This window comes from Protopterus annectens, chromosome 13.part0 (assembly GCF_019279795.1).
Source record: "Protopterus annectens isolate FY-2018-M chromosome 13.part0, PAN1.0, whole genome shotgun sequence".
NCBI lineage: Eukaryota > Metazoa > Chordata > Ceratodontiformes > Protopteridae > Protopterus > Protopterus annectens.
Window position 1 is genome coordinate 1,274,545,207 of NC_056747.1, and position 24,490 is coordinate 1,274,569,696.

Here is a 24,490-nt window from a genome sequence, read left to right on the forward strand (position 1 = left end):
AGGCTTTCGACACAATACCCCACTCGGGTATTGTAGAAAAACTTACCAGCTTAAATGTAAACCCATATGTCACAAGATGGGTTGCAAACTGGCTTAAGGACAGAACCCACAGGGTTAGAGTTGCTGGCGCTGTGTCAGACTCCAAGCCGGTCACAAGTGGTGTCCCACCGGGCTCGGTCCTTGGCCCCCTATTGTTTGGCATCTACTTCACAGAAGTACAGGCCAACATGGGAGGACTTTGGCTGACAAAGTTTGCAGGCGACTGCAAACTGGGCGCCATAGTGGAAAGTGCATCGGACATGGATATCCTTCAGAAGGGACTCACGGAAACAGATAGCTGGTGCCAGAGCCATGGCCTGAAGTTAACGCCAAAAAATGTATAGTCATACCCTTCGGGAAAAACAAGGTAACCCCAAGCTACCATATAGGTGGCAATCCACTAAGCACAGAAGAGGTTATCAGGGACCTGGGGACCCAGGTTGACAGTGGCCTTTCTTTTGACACTCACGTTGCTAAAGTGGTTAGAAAGACCTTCTACATTGCCCACCTGATCATGAAGGGATTCACATCCAGATCTAGTGAGGTCATTGTTCCCTGTACTCTTCACTTATCAGACCAATGATCGAGTACAATGCCCCATTCGGGATGTATCTCACCCGACATCTGCAGCAATTGGAGAGACCCCAAAAGTTCCTCACCAAAAGGATAAAGGGACTCCAAAATCTGTCATATGCTGCCAGATTGAAGAAACTCCAGCTCTATTCAGTCGCATACCGTCTGCTCAGAGGTGACATGTGCCTGACATACAAGGCCATGTCCAACCCGGAATTAATGGACATGCTCCACCTCAAAAAATCCAAATCCACCAAAACCACTAGAGCAAGCGACTTAAACCTTAGCACGGATATAAATAGGATGTGCTGGAGGGATAGATTTATCACTCAGAGACTTCCTATGCTGTGGAATAAAATCCCGGTCCATGTGAGGCAGAGCACCTCGCTGACTCTGTTCAAGAGAAATCTAGACCTGTGGATGGGAGATCGTAGGTTTACCCCGGGAATCATCTCTGTGTCACTGCTGGACAGAGGCACAACAAACTAATGGGCACAGTATTTTTTCATATAAGGGGTGGCGTAAGCCACAAAAATTTGGGCTAGGCTTATAAATGCCTTAGGGCAGATAGCCTAGTATAAACCTATGAACCTATGAACCTATAAAAACTAGACCACAGTTGAGCAGATCACACAGACAGGATGAATGTGACCCCTGCTTGATAAGAATGGAGCAGATCACACAGATATTCCAGGATGAATGTGACCCCTGCTTGATAAGGATCGAGCAGATCACACAAATATTCTAAGATGAATGTGACCACTGCGTGATAAGGATCGAGCAGATCGCATAGATATTCCAGGATGAATGTGACCCCTGCTTGATAAGGATTGAGCAGGTCACACAGATATTCCAGGATGAATGTGACCCCTGCTTGATAAAGATCCTGTCCTCTGTTATGGAAAATGTCTTCCATCTAGAAGTATTAATGTTTTCTTGTCACAGGTTTCCTAGCCTCCTTTATAACCTGTAACACATTTTCAGAGTAATGGAGCCTGAAAGTAATTAAAAGTTTATCATGTATACTGTGAGGTTCTGTGTACTTAGGTTCAGATGAATTAGACAGCCATTTTATTCTGTGAACAAGTATATCCTCTGAAGTTACATACGGCTATTGGCCTTGGCTAGATGGAACAGAAGGCAAAACCAGTGTTTTCTTGACCAAAAGGGGATCATCAGAAGTATTTTCAGATTGTCCTTCTTAGTCTTCAGAAGGACGTTTGGGATAAGAAAAAGGACGGTTAAGCATATAGGAATTTTACTTTCCATGTAAACAGAAGGCATCCATTCTCCAGATTTCCTTGCAGGGGGCTATAGAGAAAACAGTCTGACCTGATTATTCAGAGTGGAAGCAAAGAAATATACTTAGGGAACTCCCTAATGATGGACAGTCTGAAAGAAGACCTCTTTATTCAACATTAATTTTTGAAGGCCTACCTTTTATCTGCTCAAATAATCTGATATAAAATGCATTTCTGAGAGGTTGTACCTTGCTTGGAGAAAAAGGCTGTGATAAAAAACAAGGTCCCAAGCTGCCATTGCCAGCCTACAAAGTTGGTAAGACTATGTTCCCCCATTTGCTGATATACCACATGACAATGTACTGTGTTTGAACTCACAGAGGAGTGCCCAGTGGGAGTAGGTGTGTGTCTCAATTCAGCCATGATCCCTCTGCTTTTCATAGTGGTGATACTAATGGACATCATAAGCAAACAGGTAGGAGGGCAGAGAGATGAGCAATGTTTCTGTACGCAGACGATGTGGCATTCTAGGCAGACTCTGAGAAAGAACTTCAGCAAAGGACAAGGGAATGGAATGCAAAACGGAAGGCATATGGGATGAAAATGAGTACAGATAAGGCAGTTATAGAGGCAGCAAATGGGAGAAATCAGAAGAAGCAGAGAATTGAGATAGAAGGGAACTAGTGGAATAGGCTAAAAGCTTTGAATACCTGGGAGGGGTGGTTGAGGAGAAGGGAAGTCTGAATGAGGAGGTCAAAGTTCGAATCAGAGGAGGTGTAGCCAACTGGGTGGCACAGAGTGTCAGAAGTAGTGTATGATGGAAGAATGTCAAAGAATCTGAAAAGTAAGGTCTACAAAACAGTGATGTCACCAGTACTACTACTACCATATGGCATGGAAACCTGGGCAATGAAGGCAGAGCAGTTGAGGAAGCTAGTGGTGATGGAGATGAAGTGCCTGTGAGGGGTGGTAGGATGTACACAGTAAGACAGACAAAATGAAGACATCAGAGCAGAAGTCCAAGTCTCTCCAATTGCAGAGAAGATCAAAAAGAACAGATTACCCTGGTTCAGGCACACGTGTGGAAAAGCAGAAGACAATCTGATGAAAAAGATTTGAGACAGACAGGAAGAAGGCAAGAGGAAATTATGACATCTAGCAAAGAGATGGATAGATTGCATGAGAGAAGACCTGGGTCAGTCAGGCATGACCATTGAAGAAGGTATGAGTGTGGCACTGAATTGAAAGAGATGGCAAAATGTGATGTGACACCCCAACCCCATGTAGAAAGTGGGAAAAAGGAGGTTGACAATGATGATGATGATGAGTATATTTTAGTATATGAAGAGTCTTAGGAGGTGATGAAGAGTCTAGAGGCCATTGAGCAAGGTATTAATTTGTCTGATGTTTACATGCTTTATCCTGTCTTGTTTGGATCAGACTCCATACACTTTGTAGCCAACTGAGCACCCCCCCCCCCCCAAGCAAGGTCTGAAAAATCTTTTGAGACATTTGAAGAGGAGGGGGAGTAAGAAAGGGAACTCCTGGACTGGCATCTATCTGGTTGCTCCACCAAACAATTTTTTTTCCTCAAAAAAGGGAAGAGAGGTTTAGGAAGGAGTTTGGAACATTAATATCTTGAATTTTGAAACTTTTTAACTTTTTTCAGATTGGACAAATCCAGAAATGGTCTCCAAGCCCTTTTTTTTTTCTTGCAACAAAGAAAAGCTTGTAATGGAATCTTTTTCTGTTTTCTCTTTTCATAGTGAGGAACTTTTTTCTATTATTTCTTGTTTGAAGAGGTTGGACAGGATTAGGCAGACCAAATTGTCCCAAAGAAGTGTGAGGAATTCTAGAGCCCAAGCATCCAATGTTACTGTTCTCCAAAAGGGAAGGCAAAGGGAAAGTCTGCTGGAGAGGTTGGGGAGAGGCTGAGTTGAGTAAGGGAGAGATATAAACAGAAACTGTAATCTTTGTCTAAGAAGGATCCTCTGGACCATTTGAAATCAGTTTTAAGTTTTTCCTTGCCACTTTTTCTGATAAGACTTTTTTTTTTCTTTCCACTGAGAAGGTTCTTGTTTTTTATGGAAAAGGGAGATGACTTAGGGGGATAGTTCCTCTGAAACATTGGGCAGAGGAAAGAAAACATTACTTGAATCCTTGCATTATGTTTCCCCTTTCCTTTAATTTCTTGAATATTTCAACAGAAGAGGAAGTAAACAAATGATCCCTATCTAAGATTTAGATGTTACATCTTCAGGTAAAGATGGGAGGTAAAGCCCATTATATTTTCTCAAGACACATCCTATAGCAGCTGCCCTACAGTAGGTATCAGCAGAGTCATCGCCACATTTGATGGAGTGTCTTACTACCTGTGTGGCAGAACCCATCGTGTTTTGTACGATTTACAGTCAGATTAAGGCAGGCTTTGTATTAATTTAGACATATTGTCAGAAATAGATAGCATATATCTAATCATGTGTGTTTTCTAATCAATTGCATGGAAAGCCACGGTAACAGAAGTAGATATACTTTCTTTCTGTATCTTTCTGTTGCTATGCTATCCTTGTCATTTGGAAAGACATTAGAAGAGGAAAAATGTGAATAAGTTCTATCTGACTCTTGAAATTACATGTGGATCAGAGGAAAGTTCTTTGTGTAAAAATCTTATGGGAATCTAAAAAAGGGTTGTGAGGGTGGCCTAATAGTTAAGGTATTGCCTTACAAACACAAGGTGCAGGGTTTGAATCTCACAAGGGATAATTGGCTAGGCTTAAAATGGCTCGCAAGGGTAGTTAGCCCTAGTACTAATCTATGAACCTAATAATGTCTGTCTGGTTTCTTAGGTGCAAGAGGTTGAGATTCTGGAGCCAACGTTGCAAATAAGAATGTTTCTTCTAAACCATGTAAGACAGGAGGGGTAATAGAGTGTTTTGAAATGCTCATTTTAATAGGTTGTAGTATATTTTCTCTGATTCAGAAACGTGTTTGTCTTCTCAATTAAAATGCTGCATAATTTTGTGGATAGTATCATCAAAAGAAACTTCTTTCTGAGAAGAGTCTGAAGACAGAGTATAATCTGATCAGACTTGCAACCTGCGGGAGAATGCATTCAGGAAGAATAATCCAGAGATTCAAAATATTCTTCCTCAGCAGAATACTCCCTCATCCTTTTCTGTGGGGAGAATGGAAGTGGAAGGATGAAGCTGAGGAGGGTGTAAGGATGTAAGAGCTTTAAAAAGTCCTTGTAAAAAGTTAAACCACTCATGTTTAGAGACCCAAAGGGAAGGGATAACAGGAAAGGGAGACATGCCTAGTTTTCTGTTGTTTATTTCTGTTTGTGGAATCCAAAGAAATATTATGTAGAGGGACTGACCTCAGATATACCTCCAAGTAGGAGTCTGGTACATCTTTCCTAACTAAACAAACAAACTGAGGAATCTGAGGAATTCATCCAGGTCCCTACAAAATAACTAGCCTCAGCTCACCTTTCATGGCTTTATCAGCCATCTGATTGGTTGGAATAGACATGACAGTTATCTGTGCCTTGTTGGCCTCCAGAGGGGTCTTGACAGCAGGAACAGACTCAGACATCGGGCAGTTTGCAGGCTTATCATTGACCTCAGAGGAGACATCTGACTGTGAGAGAAAGAAGTGGGCACATTAGCATCTTTTGATTTCTTTGAGTTTTTCACAGCTCTAGAGGGATGTCTGAGGAAGATAATTCTAATGTCATCCTAGCAGGTCCTAGAGGCTGAAAATGTGTGTTCTCCAGATATAAGTTAAGGGATAACAAACTACTATGTAAGGCCTTGGGTAGAAAATATTAGTAAACTGTACACTCTTCAGTATTATGCTGAGGTTCTAGACAAAGGGGACACTTAGGTTTAGTATGCCTGTTCTTATAAGGGACTTGAAGACCACAGTCACATTTCCTTCTCTTAGCTGACATGAATTATCTGGAACAATATCAAAATTTCAAGAAAAGGAGGACAGGTCACAAGGGGATACTTAACTTCCCTTAGCAAAAGTAGGTGTAACAGTTTGTACTGCTGAAATATCATGAGTCTGACAGCAGCTTGCTTCGTGGGTTTTTAAAGAAGAAAGTTCTAAGGATATATATGTTTGTAAATCCTTTAAGACTAGCACAGTCTGTTGCTTAGGTCTTACGTCAGACATACAGCAAGAGAAGATAGTGACTAAGCTTTTGCAGACGTATCCTAAAGCTGACAGCTAGAACCAGTCAAACAGAGGAATAAAGAGCTGTCTATGGCACAGCTGACCCACATCTGAGTAGCATCATATGTGCTTGGTGGTGCAGGGGGGGAGAACTGGCATTGCCTATCCTACTAGGGACGTGTGGTCATTCTTTTCTGGCTGGTCCTACTGCTGCTGTTCTATCCATCATGATGGAGGAAGCAACTGCAAGGAAGATATGGATGTGGCTGTAACAGTGGCCCTTGTTAGCAGATGTGGAGGACTACACAGGTACCAATACAGGAGTGTAGGCAGTCCTTGAGGTGACATAAGTGCTCACATCACCACCAAGAGAGGGCTTAGGCCATAAATGAAATGCTCTTGTTGTTGCGATGTTAGTGAGAGTACAATGTATCCTCATGGCTACCAGAATTATCCCCCCCCCCCCAGACAGCAGAATGTCCAAGCAATCTGAGGCTTGATGGTTGACAGTTATAGGGGCAACAATCATTAAAAAAAAGTATGTGCTGTATGTAGAGAACAGTAATATACCTAATATATCTACTGTACAGATAATAAAGTCCACATGTTATGGATTTATTTTACCAAATTCCATAACTTCATACATTCTGGCATTAACCCCAAGCTGTCCCCAAAGGAATCATCTCCAAACTTTATTCACCTGTGTTTCTTCAACTCCAGGCTTTCCAGTCTGCTGCTCTCACTGTAGGCTCTTACTGCCATGGTTGCCCCTGGCTTAACACCCCCTCCTGTACTGCTGTGGCTCATCCTGTTGTATGGGTCCCTCACCCCTGTCCTTGGAAGAATGCACTAGACTCCATGCAGCAAATGGTCATGGCCTGGAATAGTTCCTGCCCAGTATATAGGGTTGCTTGCTTGTACATCCCCTACCCTTCTTTTCCAGTACAGGAGAGCTGCTCAGAATATATTCCTTCACCTCACCAGCTCTTCAGACAGTCCGGGCTAATGCTCATACATACTGCAGTACTAGCATATCTGCATAACTGTTTTCTGTGCCACAGAATGAAGTAATCAATCAATCGGCCTATTAGGATAAAGAGACATTAGTCAAAACTCTATGAAATTTGACTGACCATTTTAGAATTTGTAATACACAATCATTAAATCACTTCTCTTGTCATTATTAACAGAGACATTAGGAACCTTCAAACATTGGACCCTACCCAGTTTGGCTTTGTTAAGGGCAGATTGTGCCTCCTAAACCTGGTGGAATTCTTTGAGACAGTTACCAAGGCTATAGATGAGGGAAAGGTGGTCCACACAGCCTACCTAGACCTTGCAAAGGCTTTCGACACCATTCCCCATTCTGGTATTATAGACAAGCTCACCAGCCTGAATATAAACCCCTACGTCATGAGATGGGTTGCCAATTGGCTCATGGATAGAACCCACACGGTGAGAGTTGCAGGCTGTAGGTCCAACTCTAAATCAGTTACAAGTGGCGTCCCACAGGGCTCAGTCCTGGGACCCCTCCCATTCGGTATATACTTCTCAGAGGTACAGGCAAGCACAGGAGGACTATGGCTGACCATGTTCGCAGACGACTGCAAACTAGGGGCTATAATTGACTCTCCAGCTGATACAGACATCCTCCAGAAGGGTCTCACTGAGACAGATACCTGGTGTCAAAACTATGGCCTCAAACTAAATGCCAAAAAGTGCATACTCATCCCCTTTGGAAAAAACCAAGTACCCACGAACTACCACATACATGGTAGTCCCCTAAATACAGAAAATGAAATAAGGGATCTGGGGACCCAAGTAGATAGTAATCTCTCCTTTGATAATCATATTGCCAAGGTGGTTAAAAAATCCTTCTATGTGGCCCAGCTAATCACAAAAGGGTTCGCATCTAGAGAAGAAAGGAGGTTATTGTGCCCCTCTACTCATCACTCATCAGACCCATCATAGAGTACAATGCCCCATTTGGGATGTACCTTACAAGACACCTGCAACAGCTGGAAAGACCACAGAAGTACCTCACCAAGAGGATTACTAGCCTCAAACAGATACCCTATGCAGCCCGACTGAAGAAACACCAGCTGTACTCGGTTGCATACCGTCTACTCAGAGGTGATCTCTGCCTGACATACAAGGCCATGTCCAGCCCAGAATTAATGGACATGCTTCACCTAAAAAAAAAAAAAATCCCCGAGAGCCACACGCTCTAGGGGTCTACATCTCGTCATAACGATAAATAGGACGTGCTGGAGGGATAGATTCCTGTCCCAGAGACTCCCCATGCTTTGGAACAGGATTCCAATCTACATTAGGCAGAGCCCCTCACTAACACTCTTCAAGAGAAACCTTGACGAGTGGTTGGGAAACAGAAAATTTACCCCGGGGATCACTGCAGTGGCTCTGCTGGACATAGGCATAGGGAACTAATGGCTCTGCTGGACAGAGGCACAGGGAACTAATCTAAGGGGGTGGTGAAAGCCAACACATTCTGGCTAGGCTTACGTATGCCCTCAGGCAGATAGCCTTGTACTTACCTATGAACCTATGAACTATAAAGTGTCATCATTAAAAGTTTCAAAATCCATATCCCAGTCCCTTCCCCCATGCATTACTGTTAGCTGAAACTTAATTTAATCTGCAGTCACATTCCTGCTTCACCCATTACTGGTTTTGTAATACATGTATTTCTGAAAACGACCATGCCCTGTACAGATATACAAGGGGACACTGTATTTCTGATCTGAAAATCACATGACAGCTCTGTATTGCTCAGCCACCTCATTGGTTACACAGTCAGCATTAGCCCTGCCTTTTCCTGTGATGGATTTGATGCTTTTTGTATGGAATACAGTACAATGCTTTGGTTCATAGGTTCATAGGTAGGTACTAGGCTATTGGCCCTAGGGCCTATACATGCCCAGCCAAAATGGTACCCTGGCTTTTGCCACCCAAGAAAATTATTTTCCTGTGTCACTGTTGAGCAGAGCCACAGAAGTGATCCCCGGGGTGAATTTCCTATTTCCCATCAAATCATCAAGATTTTTCTTGAAGGGTACTAATGAGGAGCTTTGTTTAATATAGATAGGTAGTTTATTCCAGAGTATGGGAAGTCTCTGGGACAGGAATCTATCCCTCCGGCATGTTCTGTTTATTATGGTGACAAGGTTTAGGTCCCTAGAGCGTGTAGCTCAGAGGGATTGGGACTTCTTTAAGTGGAGCATGTCCAACAGCTCTGGGTTTGACATAGCTTTGTATGTTAGGCAGAGATCACCTCTGAGTAGGCGATATGCGACGGAGTAAAGCTGGAGTTTTTTGAGATGGTCTGCATAGGGCATCTGTTTGAGGCCAGTAATCATCTTTGTGAGGTATTTCTGTGGCCTTTCCAGTTGTTGTAGATGTCTTGTGAGGTACATACCAAAAGGGGCATTGTACTCTATAATCGGTCTAATGAGTGATAAGTAGAGGGGAACAATGACCTTTTTTTTCCTGGATGACAAACCTTTCGTGATGAGGTGTGCCACATAGAAGGATTTTCTGACTACTGTGGCAATGTGATTATCAAAGGAGAGACCACTGTCCACCTGTGTCCCAAGATCTCTTCTTTAGTGCCCAAACACCTGCGTCTATAAACACAGGTAGAATGTTAAACTCTGGACTAACTCTGTCCATGTGCTACATCTGATCTTTGAACAGCGCCAGGGCAGTGCTAGTCACCAGTCAGCTGAGCCTAAACCCGGACCAGCACATGAACACCCTGACATGCCTTCTTCAAGTCCCAAAAAGATTGCAACTGTTAGATGCCTTCCATCTACTAACTGGCCCCTTTAGAATGGTGGGACAGTCACAATGTTTATGATGCTTGTTGGAATTCCACAGTGTACTGGTATGCAATAACCCTACAAACAGATTTCTTATCATGTTTCTTTATTTTTTTCTTGCAATAAGATATACTGTAATGTTTCACAAACAATAGTTGAGCAGCCTTTTTCTGTTGGACAGTTGATTTAAACAAAATATCCATTGCTTTAGATCAGCATGGATGGACAGGGTTAGTAGCCTGGATATAACATTGTGCTTGGTACAGTGATTTGAAAAAAAATCGCTATGCTGTTGTATGTGTTAATCACTTCTAGTGCCAGTTGAATGAAAATGCATTTTAGACACTGATATATGGCTGTTCTAGCTACTGTCTTCTTTTTTCTCTTACATGACAGGAACGTAAATGAAGGGCATTGGAAGGGTACAGATAATGCACCAGTCTCTTCTCCAAAGCACATGAACACTGAAACAGACTTTAGTAAAAATTCAGAGTTTGATATACCTACAAGTCCGCCTTTAAACTTCCATGAACTGAATACTCCCACTGTGCAACCTTGGGATGTCCGTGACTCACAAGAAGTGAGCAAAAACACCCAGAATTCCCCTAGTCATGCTCAAAAATTAAACAATCCTTTGGAAATGGGGCACACCTTCTCAATAAAAAGTCGAAGTGGCCAAGATATGCAAGCCAAAAAGAGTCTGGAGAAATCTGTCTCTATACAGGTAAGGAAATTAACTCTTAACTTACATTTTATTACTGTAGACAAGCTTAACTGACAAATTGTGAATAATTTACTAGGAAGTTTACCTCCAACCTATTGTTAAAGTGTAGAAGAGATTAGGAATGCTTATGTTTTTTTTTTTCTAATTCACTGAAATATTTGAAACAGAAATACTAGACAAATAGATTTTGATGTAAACCTAGTCATTCAAATATGGTAAACAGGCCATGAAGTAGCTAACTTTATGCAAATATGATGATAAAACTGAAACAATACATTAGGTATCCATAATCTTGACAAACCATGTTTGGAGATGTAAAACACAAATTGGGTTTAGTTAATATATGTCTGCACTTCCTGAGGAGGAAGTGAGCTACTCATTTTTGTTTTATTAGATGTTGCAGATCTTCCTTAATTGCTATTATACTGTTTGTCATTAGAGTCTCAGTCACATTTTGCAGGAATGTTTTGATTTATTTTTTGGACTCAGCAACACCAAAGCAAGAGGAGTGAGAGATGGTATAATGGTTAAGGTGTTTACCTCAGAAACACAAAAAGTACAGGATTTGATTCTCACATTTGAGGAGAAAATTGTTATGCTTAAAATAGCCCACAAGTGTACCTAGCCTCGTACTTGCCTATGAACCTGAATCAGTTTAGAACTGAGCCAGTCTGCTAATATAGTATTTGGATTTCCTCTTGTGGTGCTAGTAATCTAGGTTCAATAACTGCTCAAGAGTGTTGAGAGAATCTCCATAGTTAGAAAGACTGCATCTAGTCATCACCCTCCTTTAACCAGAAGGTAAATGATTATGTCCATCACATAGTTCTGTGGCAGTCAGATGCAACAGCTGTTGTTCTCTTAGTGTTCCTGAGGCTTATTTCTGACTTTTGAATAATGTTTTAGAGCTCGCAAGCTCTTCCAAGGGCTCCTTCACACCCCCAAACACACGCAGACTGATGCAATACTCTAAACTGTACATGGGTATAATTTTTGCACTTGTCTCTGTAGACTAGGTCAGGGTTGAAAAAGCTCACAAGGATGAGCTCACTAATCTAGTTAGCAGATGAACTCATAAATAAATAAGTGCGTTTTAGGGAGAAGGGTAAATCAGACATGACTTGATCCAGTTTCATGGGATATCTACAGATGTATGTATGTATGAATGTATATGAGAGGCGTTCATCATTCCCACTGCCTAAAGCAGAGTAACAACAGTAAAGACAGGTCTCTAATGTCTAACAGCACATATACACGCTGCATGTCTAAGAGAAATATCAAGTTTCCTCAGAAACTGTTAAAACAAACATTTGTCAAAGATAAAAGTCAAACAAACACTGCTACAAGCAGAAATTCCCATAGCAATTACTGTAAACACGTGTTAAAATAAATATGTATAAAATAAAAATAAAAACAGAATAATAAATCTAACAATAAAAGAAGAGGAAGGGGGTCCCTAAATGGGGCTTATCTAAACATTAAGCTGTAAAAATCAGCACTGGATCAAGAGGACTTTTCTTCTCTATATGTCAGCAAAACAGTGGACACTCACTTCCTCTGACAGCTGAAGTCTTCTCTCTCAGGATATGTCCATCCAATAAGCTCTCAAAGGAAGAGAGAGGAAGAGAGTGTGAGCTTTTTGAAGCTGGCCAGCAGTGGCTTAACTTGGCAGATAACTCAAAATGCCACCGAGGCATTGTGGAATTCAAAATCTATTGTTACAGGCAAGTAAGAGTTATGCAACTGTACTGTCATGGAATTTCCTGCCCCTGTGACTGGGAACAGATTATAATTTAAGGGTGCAAGTCTCTCGGCCTCTGTCTTAACAAGTCATAGTTGTTTAAGACTGCATTTGTACCCCTAATGATTTAATGCTGGTTGTATTGCTGCTTCTCAGTAGCCCACCTCGGGCTGGTCTTAGTCATAGGGGCAAAAACAGTGAAATATACTCCATTATCTACAGAATAAGGTGGTCTCAACAGTGTCCCTGATATTAAATATATGTGACATGTAATGTATACGTGGCTTGTTTTCCTTTCTGTTAATGTGCATTTGCCTGTGTTTAAAGTTATAATTTAATAAAGGTGTTTAAAATATAAAAAATGTGTTTCAGATATTATAGGCAAACTCAGGAGAAAAATGAGAGAGGAGCTTATAGCAGGTAATGGTTAAACAGGAGAGTTTGTAGACGGCAATCTCAGAGAGAATCAGGAAATATAGTGTTTAAAATCATGTCAGATTACCTGTGTTTCAGATCTACAAATTCATCTGTGTGACTCAGGGGAAAGAACAAGGCTTAAAAGCCCACTCATAGTGGAAGCCACTTGGCTAACAGCAGTTGTTTTCTTGTATGATATACAAAGTGCAGAATGTTGGAGTTCACATGGCTATCAATGGTTGTGGGCCTCGTGCTACACAATATGTAACAATATACACCACTGATGGCTGAGATACTATTTCTGTAAAGCGATATATTATATTGCTGAATGTCTTGTCCATTTCTAATAGTTAGTCTTTTGTTTACAGGAAGCTGAGCGGGACTGGGAGGAGAAACGTGCAGCCTTGTCTCAGTACAGCACAAAGGACATCAACCGTCTCCTGGAGGAGACACAGGCTGAGCTGATGAAGGCCATCCCAGACTTGGATTTTGCAGGAAAACAGAAACAGCAGATGGCATCCCCTTCTGCTACACCAGAGCACAAACCCAGCAAGCCTCAGCACACTCAGAAAGCTATAACCAAAGCCGAACCCAATGGCCGCAGGGGGTCAGGTACTGGAGCCAATCAAGGGTATAGGGAAGTTCAGCAATGGGCTTTAAATCCTAAGGCTGTGGTGTCTGCACAGCCAGCATTAGCAGTAATGACAAAAAATGGAGTTAATTCTTTAAATGTTCTTCACTGTGTAATATACCCAAGCAGAATATGTAAACCTAGAAGCTAACTAAAATGAACAGCCTGGAATTCTTACTCCAATGCCCTTAAATATGTTATAACCTTGCATGGTAAAAGAATGTCTAATGCATTCCCAATTGTTCCCATTGTATTCTTATCAAACCATCCATTTTATTCTATTTAATTCTATTTTGTAAGGACTAAACCAGTTATTTTTGTGAAATACCATCTGTAGTTAGTAATGTAGTTTTATTTATTTGTTAATTTCGTAGCTGACTAAGGTCTACAGTGTACACAGGTGAATCAGTTTAGATGTTTTAGTTAGCTAATGTTAACTGCATTTGTTACATAATTAATTTGTCTGTAAAATCACCATTGTTTGCTTTTATTTCTCGTTTTTTTTTTCTGAATTAATCCTATATTGTGTTTGCTTCTTGACCTAGGTCATAGCAGAAATGGGTGTATGGGCAAACCTATTTATCTGTTTAAACAAACAAACGTGAAGTTAAATCTCACCTTTGTCTAGCATTCTGCCAGTCCTGTCCAGCTTTATAGCATGTCTTCCTTGCTCTTGAGCATAACATTCATGCCTGTACACTTGCATTCCTCCATGAGGTATGTAAAGGGTTTTCCATGACCTGCTTTTCTGTCTATACTTAGTTTGTACATAATTGGTCATGCATACAGGTACGCAGGTGTAGGTGTGGGGGGGGGTTTCACAGAAAGATTGGTGACACACTCTTTTTGAGAGTAAAGATGAGTAGATCACAAGGAATGAAATATATGATATAAAAGATTATTACAAATGATCATAACACTGAACAATCAGGGACCTGCTTCTCACAAATGTCCCAGAAGGAAACTCCTGGCCTCCTTTTTATCAGGAAGGTGGCAGTTTGATTCCTCCTTGAAAAGGATCAACAAAATGATTCCATGAGCAGCCTGGGTTTTGCCAGAACATCATCCCAGGGATACCAAATCTGAGAGTAGGCCATGGCTGAGTCCTCCTAGGCTAAAGATAACCAAAAAGGTTTTTTTCAGATTTATCAGGAACCTATGAAATAATAACTAGCAATGTTCTGAGCAAATAACATCCCATTCTCATCCATTGAGGGCATTGTCAATATATTAGTGGGCAAATTCAGCTGAAACTTTATCCCCCCCAAATTATTCACAACACATTAGCATGCCTAGGCTTCCCCCACAGATCACCCCTAAGCAAGTCCTAACTGCGCACTTAAAGGTTAAAAGCACTAGCTCCGTAAGCCTTAACAATATGCCAGGTTGTCTTCTTGTCTGGGTAAAGCACTGCTTGGTTTACGTTTTATTACATCTATGCAGTTTCAGCTTCTGCACTGGATCTGTGCTCAAGGTGTAGGGAACTGCTGTAGCTCTCCCACTCCACAAAGGGAGCCCATGACTAACACGGGAATATAGACATATCAGGCTCACTAGCCTTATCTGTTAGGCAATGCATTGTGTCATTATGGACTTCATAAACAACGACACAGTCAGTCTTCAAAAGCTGGACCCAAGCCAATTTGTTTTTTTGTAACGATAGATCCAGCCTTTTGAACCTGGTAGTCGTTTTTGAGCAAGTCTCTAAGGCATTAAACGTGGGTAATGAGTTGACATGCCATACCTGGATTTAGTCAAAGCCTTCAATAGTATCCCCCTCTCAGGCATCATTTATAAGCTAATCCATCATCATCATCTTCTTTCTGCTGTCCCCGTTAGGGGTCGCCACAGTGGATCATCTGTTTCCATTTCTTCCTGTCCTCTGCATCTTGCTCTCTCACACCAACCACCTGCATGTCCTCTCTCACCACATCCATAAACCTTATCTTAGGCCTTCCTATTTTCCTGTTACCTGGTAGCTTCATCCTTAGCATCTTTTTCTCAATATACTCAGCATCCCTCCTCAGCACATGTCCAAACCAGAGTAATCTTCCCTCTCTGGCTTTGTCTCCAAACCTTCCAACCTGGGCTGTCCCTCTAATATACTTATTCCTGATCTTGTCCACCCTTATCACACCTAGTGCAAATCTTAACATCTTTACCTCTGCCACATCCAGCTCTGACTCCTGCCTTTTTGTCAATGCCACTGTTTCCAACCCATATAACATAGCTGGTCTCACTACCCTCTTGTAGACCTTCCCTTTCACTCTTACTGGTACTTGTCTGTCACAAATTACTCCTGACACTCTTCTCCACCCACTCCATCCTGCCTGCACTCTCTTCTTCACCTCTCTTCCACACTCACCATTACTCTGAACTATTGATCCCATGTTTTTAAACTCATCCACCTTCGCCACCTCTACTCCTTGCATCCTCACCATTCCTCTATCCTCCCTCTCATTCACACACATATATTCTGTCGTAGTCCTGCTGACCTTCATTCCTCTTCTCTCTAGAGTATATCTTCATCTCTCCAGGGTCTCCTCCACCTGTTCCCTACTCTCACTACATATCACAATGTCATCTGTAAACATCATAGTCCACGGGGACTCCTGTCTGATCTCATCTGTCAACCTGTCCATCTAATCCAGGTAAATGTAAATTCCTGTGTTACTTGCTGGATAACAAATTGTGTGACTGACAGAACCCATCCTGACAGTGTTGCAGGTATGCTATCAGCTAAAAGAGTAGTGACCAGCAGTGTCCCCCAGGGATCAGTCCTGGGAAAAGTCCTCTTTGTTATCTATTCCTCTGATGATAAGGCCAATGATTACAAACTTGGAGCTGTCATTAATACCCCAGATGACCTATGTATTCTCCAGGAGGGCCTAACTCATGCTAGCAAGTGGTTCTTGGATCACTGTCTCAATCTAAATGCCAGAAAATGCAGCTGACACCCTGCTAAAATTTACTTAGTCATTAAAGACGTGGCACCTTCATTGACAATGAACTAGCCTTTGACTATCCTGTGATCAGTGTTGCTAGGAGTCCTTTAACATAGCCAGACTAATCACCAGGGGTATATCTCCCAGATGCAAACGTTATTGTCCCCTTCTTCTCCTCTCTTATCAGACCAATAATGGGATGTAAGTACCCCTTTGGTATGTAATTGGCTACGCATATGACCCAGCTCAAAAGATTGCAGTGTTCTTTACCAGACAAAATCAATGGCATGTCATCTGAATTACCCTGACCACTTTAAAATGCCCTTAGTCTTTTTCCTTTCTTACAGCCTGTTGAGAGGTGATCCCTGCCTTGCTTACATAGCCCTGCTCTGGTCCTTTGTAACCTCCTATACATTCACAAAATTAATTCCACCATAAAAAACTCAATCCAGAGACCTAAACTTCCACCTAAGCATAAATAGGACATGTTGGCAGGATATATATCTTTTACAGAATACCTCTTTTATAGAATAGACTCCCCATAGAGGTTAAACAGAATAGGTCAGTGATACTTTTTAAATGTAAACTGGATGGGCAATTTTAAGTACACCACCTGATGTGGCTCCTTTAGGCCCTTATGGAATGGGGCTGAAACTAGGTTAGGGTCATTGGACCACACAGCCTCTTTTCAGGGGCAACACAGGAGCAATGTCTGATTAAGTGACTTTGTCCAGGTTCCACAGAAGGCAAATAAGGGCAGAGGGAATCAAACCCTATACCACAGGAACACAAGTCACAGCCTTAACCCTCCACCAACTGCCATTCATGTCTTGGTAAATGGGTAGGATTCTTCATCAAGCTACAAATGGTCCACCTATAAACCTGTTTCACAAATGGCCCTCTAGTCACAGCAGGTGTTGATCTCATCCCAAACTACACCCATACTGCATTTCAAAAGATGGCAAGGAGCCTGGAGGAGGTGTTCCTCTGGCACCGACCCTGGGTTTTATCCCTTGGTGTAGGCACTGTCCATCCCTCAGTCAAGTGAACAGAGTTCATTGCCCTCTGGCTTGATCTTGGGGATATACAATGAAACACTGAGTTCTGCATAACTGAGACTCTAAATATAACAAAAACTTGTAAAGCTAAGAAAAATTACAGAGCACTGCAACACAATAGCTCTGCTTCACCATGATAACCTTGCCCCCATACCTCAGTCTCTAAATATAGTGCTTTTAAGGTCACCCAAACTCAGACAAGAGAGGAAAAGTAAGGGAAATATAGTTTTCCTTTTCCTCGGATAGTATTAAACTTTTTTCCCGTTACAAAGCAGCAGACAAGTAAGTGCCAATTTTATAAATCTTCACCTAAAAGTATCCATTGTTATGTATTTAGCATCGGAATGTCTACTTCCAAGGCATTATACAAATGCACCTAAAGCACAGGAAGTAAAATACTAACAAGCACATTTCTAAAAGTGATATATGTAGAAAACCATAAATAAGTAAGAATTTTAGAATTAAAACTGAAATGCCAAAAGTGTCTGCATTGCTCATGAGAGGATCTTAACAGACTTTTCTAAAAAGATGGCTTTTTAGAGCCTTCCTAAAAGAACACTCAAACTCACATGCCAAAATCAAAGAAGGCAGCCATTTCCAAATAACTTGGGCAAAATAGCCAAAAGATCTATTGCCAGGTGTTTCCAGATGGGTCCATGAAATCACCCTTACCTGATGACCTGTGCCACCTAGCAAGGGCGTATTGTCTCAGCACTACTTCAAACATTAACAGAACGTTACATGACAAATCACAATGTTTCTTTTGGGGTGGTCATATGAGTCACCCTGGGTTGAGGGTACTTTAAAGAAAGGACCCCACTCTTTTGATTTCCTTCAGTTTCAGCATGGTCCAGTATCCCAGGTTGAGGGGGGGGGGGTCCATCAAGTCATCCCATACTAGTACTTAAGATTCAGGTCCTCAGTGTTGCATACATGTTTCATGTCTAACTTTTATGTGTGGAAATGCACCCTTATAAAATATGGCCTGATGCTACAGCTAGATCCCACATACCCCTTGGGCCACCTTCATTGGGAATATTTTGGAGCACTGGATTCCTGTGATCCAGTCACTGCCATATGTCTGTCCCACTAACCAAAGCATGAGCTTGTCCATGGAGCTCATTGAGGGGAACAAGGTCTGAGTGTATCTCTGAGATGGCTAAGGACAGTGACTGTTCTCCATCCTACAAGGCTCCCTTGGGAACAGACTTGGGTTAGACATAAATTAGTTAATAACATGAGGTTAAATATTAAACAAAAAGAAGTGGGCGTAGTGTAATCCAAATGAAAAACAGTTATTGCCAAAAGGGTTGATGTAGCTCAGAGAGGTTGGGCAGGGAACTGTTAAGATACGTAGCAGAATATATAAAATGTTAAATAGGTTTGAAGATCCAGTAGCAAATAAGATAAGGAAGGAATGGGGAGATACTCTAAATACTAAGTATAGCAGTTGCTACAGAACAAATGTATCAGATTTGTTTAGGCCCAAGTACGTAGCGAGTTGTCGTGATTTCATAGAAAAGGGTCCAAGATCAGGCCATACTGCAACTTATGAGCTTAATGGCCACCATCATATTCATGGTACCAATTGCATTACCTAAGGATGCAGATTTTGCTGTGAACTGTTGTGTCATTGGTTGTATGTACTCATGGGTCCACTTTGAAATTTAAAAATTCCACAGTTTCAAACCTCTAAATACCGACGATCAGAATTCCAAAGTTGTGGAATCTTGAAATGGAAAAAAAAAAACTAAAACAAGAAAACATCACAAATCACCACCCTGCCCCTCCCACACCCCCTGCAACTTAAATATACAAACTCCGAGATCACAGTACAGTGAAGAGAATGTTAAAGTTCCCATTCCACACTGTACTGCAATCTCCATTGACAGGTTTCGAGATTCCACAACTTCAAAATTCTGAGCGTCGGTATTTAGAGCTTCAAAATTCTGGAATTTTGAAATTACAAAGTGGACCCGTACTCACAGATCTGTTGTTGTTGTCAGATCTGTTTTGTTAGGCCTTGGAATGGTGACCACATCAATAATCCTCGGGTGTGTATTCCTTTCCTGTAGCTAAATACACCCCATGTCCTAATAATAGGTATTTCATTGGGAGAGTTGGCAGCTCTACTCCATTTTTAAACAATTCAAATTATATTGTTCCACCACCCAAAACAATGGGCTCCCCCCCCAAGTTCTAAGGACCTCAGAGGAGAAGCTGCACCCAGGGCCTATCCTATTTAAGTGTGACAGCTAATCTTTTTTATGGTATTTAAACAGATAAGGGAGTATGCAGGCCTATCTTCTATGCAGAGAGGTTATTTACTTCTGGCACTGGACCATAGACAGTGGCATCACTCTGTCAATAGTTCAGGTCACAGGTAAGATGAGTACGTTGACAAATCTCTCCTCCTTTGGTTCTCTTCCAAAGGAATGAATCCATGATGCATCTGGAACAAATCTTCTTGAAGAAGGGCCCGTCAGAAATGGTCCTGTTCACTTCTTATGAAAATATAGTTATCCATCACAGTAAGTGTATATTCATGTAGGTGCATTCTTCCTTCGGTTGAGAGAGAGACAAAGAGAGAGAGAGATTCGTAAATGGCTTATCACCATTCGTGATTCCACACCTCAACATTTTATGATCAAATAACGCATGTTGTAGTCAGAGGTGCGTCACTAGAGTTATTGCTGGTCCCAGTTCCTACTTCACAAATGTCTCTGTTGCCAACTTTTCAGCCATGTCCACTTGACCTTTGTCTCACAGCTTCACTGATCATTGGTGTCTTGATCAAGAGTCTAATAGCCAGGCCTGGTTTGGTACATCTATACTTCAAGACTCAGCTTTCTCATCTTTTGACCTTTTTGCTACCTCTGTCTCATTTCACCCTGTTCAGTTTACCATTTGGGATTCAGCCCCATTACAGAACAACTGCAGAGTGTCCCTGATGTTAGATATACTGTATCAGTTGATCTATGGGGGTACCCTCCTTTTTGGGCCCCAAATTCTCTGTTATTGCCCTGTCTTGGATATCATTACCATCCAGCCCTATCTGTGATCTCACTATAAGTTGCACAAGTATATACTCGTATACTCATCTGTGATCTCACTATATGTTGCACAAATATATACTCGTATACTCATCTGTGATCTCACTATACGTTGCACAAGTATATACTCGTATACTCATCTGTGATCTCACTATACGTTGCACAAGTATATACTCGTATATTACTTGTTAAAAATATGGCCCATTGTTATTTCTTGATTTAGAGGAAGTTTGTTCACTCAGTGGTTAAGGGTGAACAACCAGGTTTATGGGCAGTGAACTTGTAACACATTGCCTGTGTGTGCCCCTAAGGAGGATAAAAAATTGCTAAATTGTGGTAAGTGGAGAGGATAAACCTGATCATTTGCCCACCAAGGAGTGTCCTTTGTTTTATCATCTGATATTGTAAGAATGTAAATGTTATTTTTGCAAATGTAAAGATGGCGCTGCTTCATTTTGCTGCTGTTTATAAAGTAAGCTCAAACTGGATGCTATCACCTGTGGAAGTTGTGTGTGTGTGTGTGTGTGTGTGTGTGTGTGTGTGTGTGTGTGTGTGTGTGTGTGTGCGTGTGCATGTGCATGTGTGTGTGTGTGTGTGTGTGTGTGTGTGTGTGTGTGTGTGTGTCTGTGTGTGTGTGAGTGCACATGTGAATACGCTCACATTTGAATGGGTGGTCATCAGAAATTCAAAGACAAAAATACCACAGACTGGGAAGCAGAGCTTATTTGTTTGAAAACAGCAGTTTTCATTGAAATGCACCTGTATGGCTAAACACTAATACAGTTCAAAGTGTTTACCACATCTTTAAGTTCTGTAAATCCTTTTTTATTAAAATGTTTAAATCTAAACAAATATGACAGTATACCATTGTAAAACTGGCATTAAAGATATGTTAGTGTGGTGAGGAAAAACCTGACTAAAGAGAAGACAATAACATACAGTACACTACAAATACCTGAAATTCATCAAGCCTATTTCTGCAATATACATATGTCAACATTACAAAAGTATAGTAACAACAGAGAAAAGAAAAGACATCCCCACTCATCAAACCCCACCAGCTAATAGTTCCTGCTCTTCAGGTAGTCAGAATTCTAACTACAACCTAATAAAGACAGCCTCTATAAAGGTCACATGCAAGAGTAGACGGTCAAACCATAAGCAAGACTCACCCAGGACATATAAAACCTATTATCCTACCTAAAGACTATTGGTCTGTTCTTTGGGACCCAAGCCTACACTTTCTACCTAAATTAACTCAGTCACTATACCATGCAACTAAGACTTAAACACTGTCTGCTTTACCCCTTACAATATAGTTACAGCTTCTCAGTAATCCCCTTCACCTTGCCTTAGAGGCTTTTGTCACCTGTATACTATTGTATACCCCATATTTCATGTAGCAGCCTTTTCTTTTTGCCATATGCCATCCCCAACCACCAGTTTCCTAACCCATCTCCTCATTTCTTCCCCTGTAGTGGCACTCATCCCCAGTTCTGTCCAACCTTCAGTAATAACCTTTATAACCCATCTTATGCTCATAAGGTATACACTAGGCTAGTGACCACCAGGGTCTTTAGAAGCCTAGCCACGCAACCCAAACCAAATGTGTCCCCATATAACATTTGGAGGGGTAAGTTAGTTAGGAAGTTGCTAAAGGTTTAGTTGGGGATATGTTACTTAGGGGATATTTACTGTCAGCCTTGTGTCCTTTTAGTAAGGTATCTCTGTGGGTGTTCCAGTTGCTGCATGTGTCAGGACAGATACATGCCAAAGGGAGCATTATATTCAATGACTGGCCTAATAAAGGCTGAATAAAGGGGGGCAATGGCATCCATCGATCTAGACACAATCCCTTTGTTTATAAGCTGTGCAATATAGAAGAAATTCCTTGCAACAATGGACTCATGTTGGACAAAAGTTAGGTCACTGTCCACATAAGTTCCCAAATTCTGAACAACTGAGACACCTCTTAGGGGAGTATTGATAATACAGTAGTTCTCTGGAATAGATGACTTCCCAAAGGATACAATAATGCATTGTTTGGCATTTAGTTTCGGTCCATGATTTTGGCACCAGTCATTTATTTATAACAAACCTTCCTGCAAGATGGTTAAGTCATTTGGAGATTCAATGACTGCTCCTAGCTTGCAGTCATCTCCAAACTTACTCAGCCATAGCCCTTTGATATTGTCTTTTACCTTAGTAAAATAGATGCCAAACAACATGGGTCCCAGCACAAAACCATGGACATTCCACTGGTGATTAGTCTCTTTGTGATGTTAACTTCCACTATTTGATTATCTGCTTCCCATCTGTGAGCCAGTGGGCAATCCTGCAGGTAACGTAGGAGTTTATTGCCAGTTTATTTTAGCATTTTTACTATGCTTGAGTGCTTGAGTGGGAAATGGTATCAATTGCTTTGGCCAGGTCATGTTATTTGGTGTGGATTGTTTTGTCTTCATCCGTTACTTTGGTAACCTTTTCAAAAAAATCCACTAGGTTGAGTATCCATAACCTGCCTTTGACAAATCCAAACTGAGATGGGTCCGGTGTTTAGATGTTCTCTATGTCCTAATTGTTCCATGATAAGTCTTTTCATGGATTTACATAAACAATGACTATCATCTAGAGCAAATGTTCACACTACTGGATGGCTAGCTTTGATGTTTATCTTTACCACACTCATGCATTTGTACTCACACCTGTGTTCACTTTAAAGTGTCCAGTCCACCTACTGCATGTCTCTGGAATATGGGAGGGAACCAGAGCACCTGGACAAAACTCATACGAAGACAGAGAAGACATGCAGACTCCACACAGAAGGCACATCAGCTGAGAAACCAGAGAACATCCTGTTGTGAGGCAACAGTGCTTACCTACTGCACCATTGTGTTGCCCTGTATAAGCCCTACACTACATAGTTTTATTATCTTATCACACTTTTATTATTGTTTATAATAATAGTATTTTATATGAAGGGAGGTAATTTACCATAGTTACAATTCTCTGTGAGAACCAGAAGCTTAAAGCACCAAAGAAAGATCCTAGCGATGCTCACTCTATGTATGTGCCTTGTACTCCAACCAAGATTCAACAAAATGTTGGTACAGGACCAGTGTAAGACCTCATAGGGGAAATGGGGACAGTTGATAAAGCCTCAGGACACAATAGAAGAACACATAAGATGAACAAATCCACATTTATGATTTACTGATACTGCGCTCTCCTCAAAGATATAGTGTTATGTATCATATATACAGCCACACCACTATAGTTTATGGACAAAAAAAATTACATTTACACCAACACATGCTAAGGCTTTGAATGCCATTTAATAAATAAGCTTTTAAAGTTACGTGAAAAAAATATTTAATGGGATTTCTTTCAAATCTATTTTTTATTTAGTATCAGATACATATATATGCAAAACCAACAGGAGAGAAGAAAACAATATAACACGTGGTGAGAACAGGTGGGAATAAAAGCTAATGGAAAGACGATTAAAAAATGTCAAGGATTTTGGACCGACACTGTAAAAAGAAGGAGCTATTTTTCTTTTGCACTAAAAGAAGTTTATAGACCTTGATGTATTTAGAAGCCATTTCTGTAAAACTGTGCCAAAATAGTTTGATAAAGGGATATCTATATTCTATATGTCTATATTCACCTCCTTTGACAAACTGGCTAGTATTTTTAGTTTTTTCGTTTCTTCTCTTATCTTCATTACATCTTCAAGATTATCTGTTTAGTATTTTTTATTTTTCCTTTCTTGTCAGGATTATCTCTACTAAACATGCTGTATGAATAGCAATCGTATGTTACTACATCCTATACTTTTAATTGTATGTGTAAACCACAATGCTCACGTAAATATCTTATGTATAACATTAGCAATTGTTGTGGAGCTTTTCTCCACCAGGCCTCAGCTGACAACGGACAGCTCTGTTCAGTCGGACCTCCCTGGTAAGCAAATGTAAAATAAATAAATAAATAAATATATTCTCATCCAAAATACCGGGAAGCAATGGAGAAATGGGAGAAAAATTA

General features: G+C 41.0%; 1 protein-coding gene across 2 annotated transcripts in view; it reads left to right on the forward strand.

Moving 5' to 3' along the window:
• SRCIN1 (SRC kinase signaling inhibitor 1) overlaps positions 1–24,490 on the forward strand; it is a 2,370,959-nt gene that overhangs the window by 1,909,450 nt on the left and 437,019 nt on the right. For both annotated transcript variants that reach the window (XM_044055283.1, XM_044055284.1), the window contains exons 13-14: positions 10,268–10,595; positions 13,122–13,365. In XM_044055283.1, the coding sequence (XP_043911218.1) occupies positions 10,268–10,595; positions 13,122–13,365 (572 nt within the window). The remainder of the gene's footprint in view (positions 1–10,267; positions 10,596–13,121; positions 13,366–24,490) is intronic.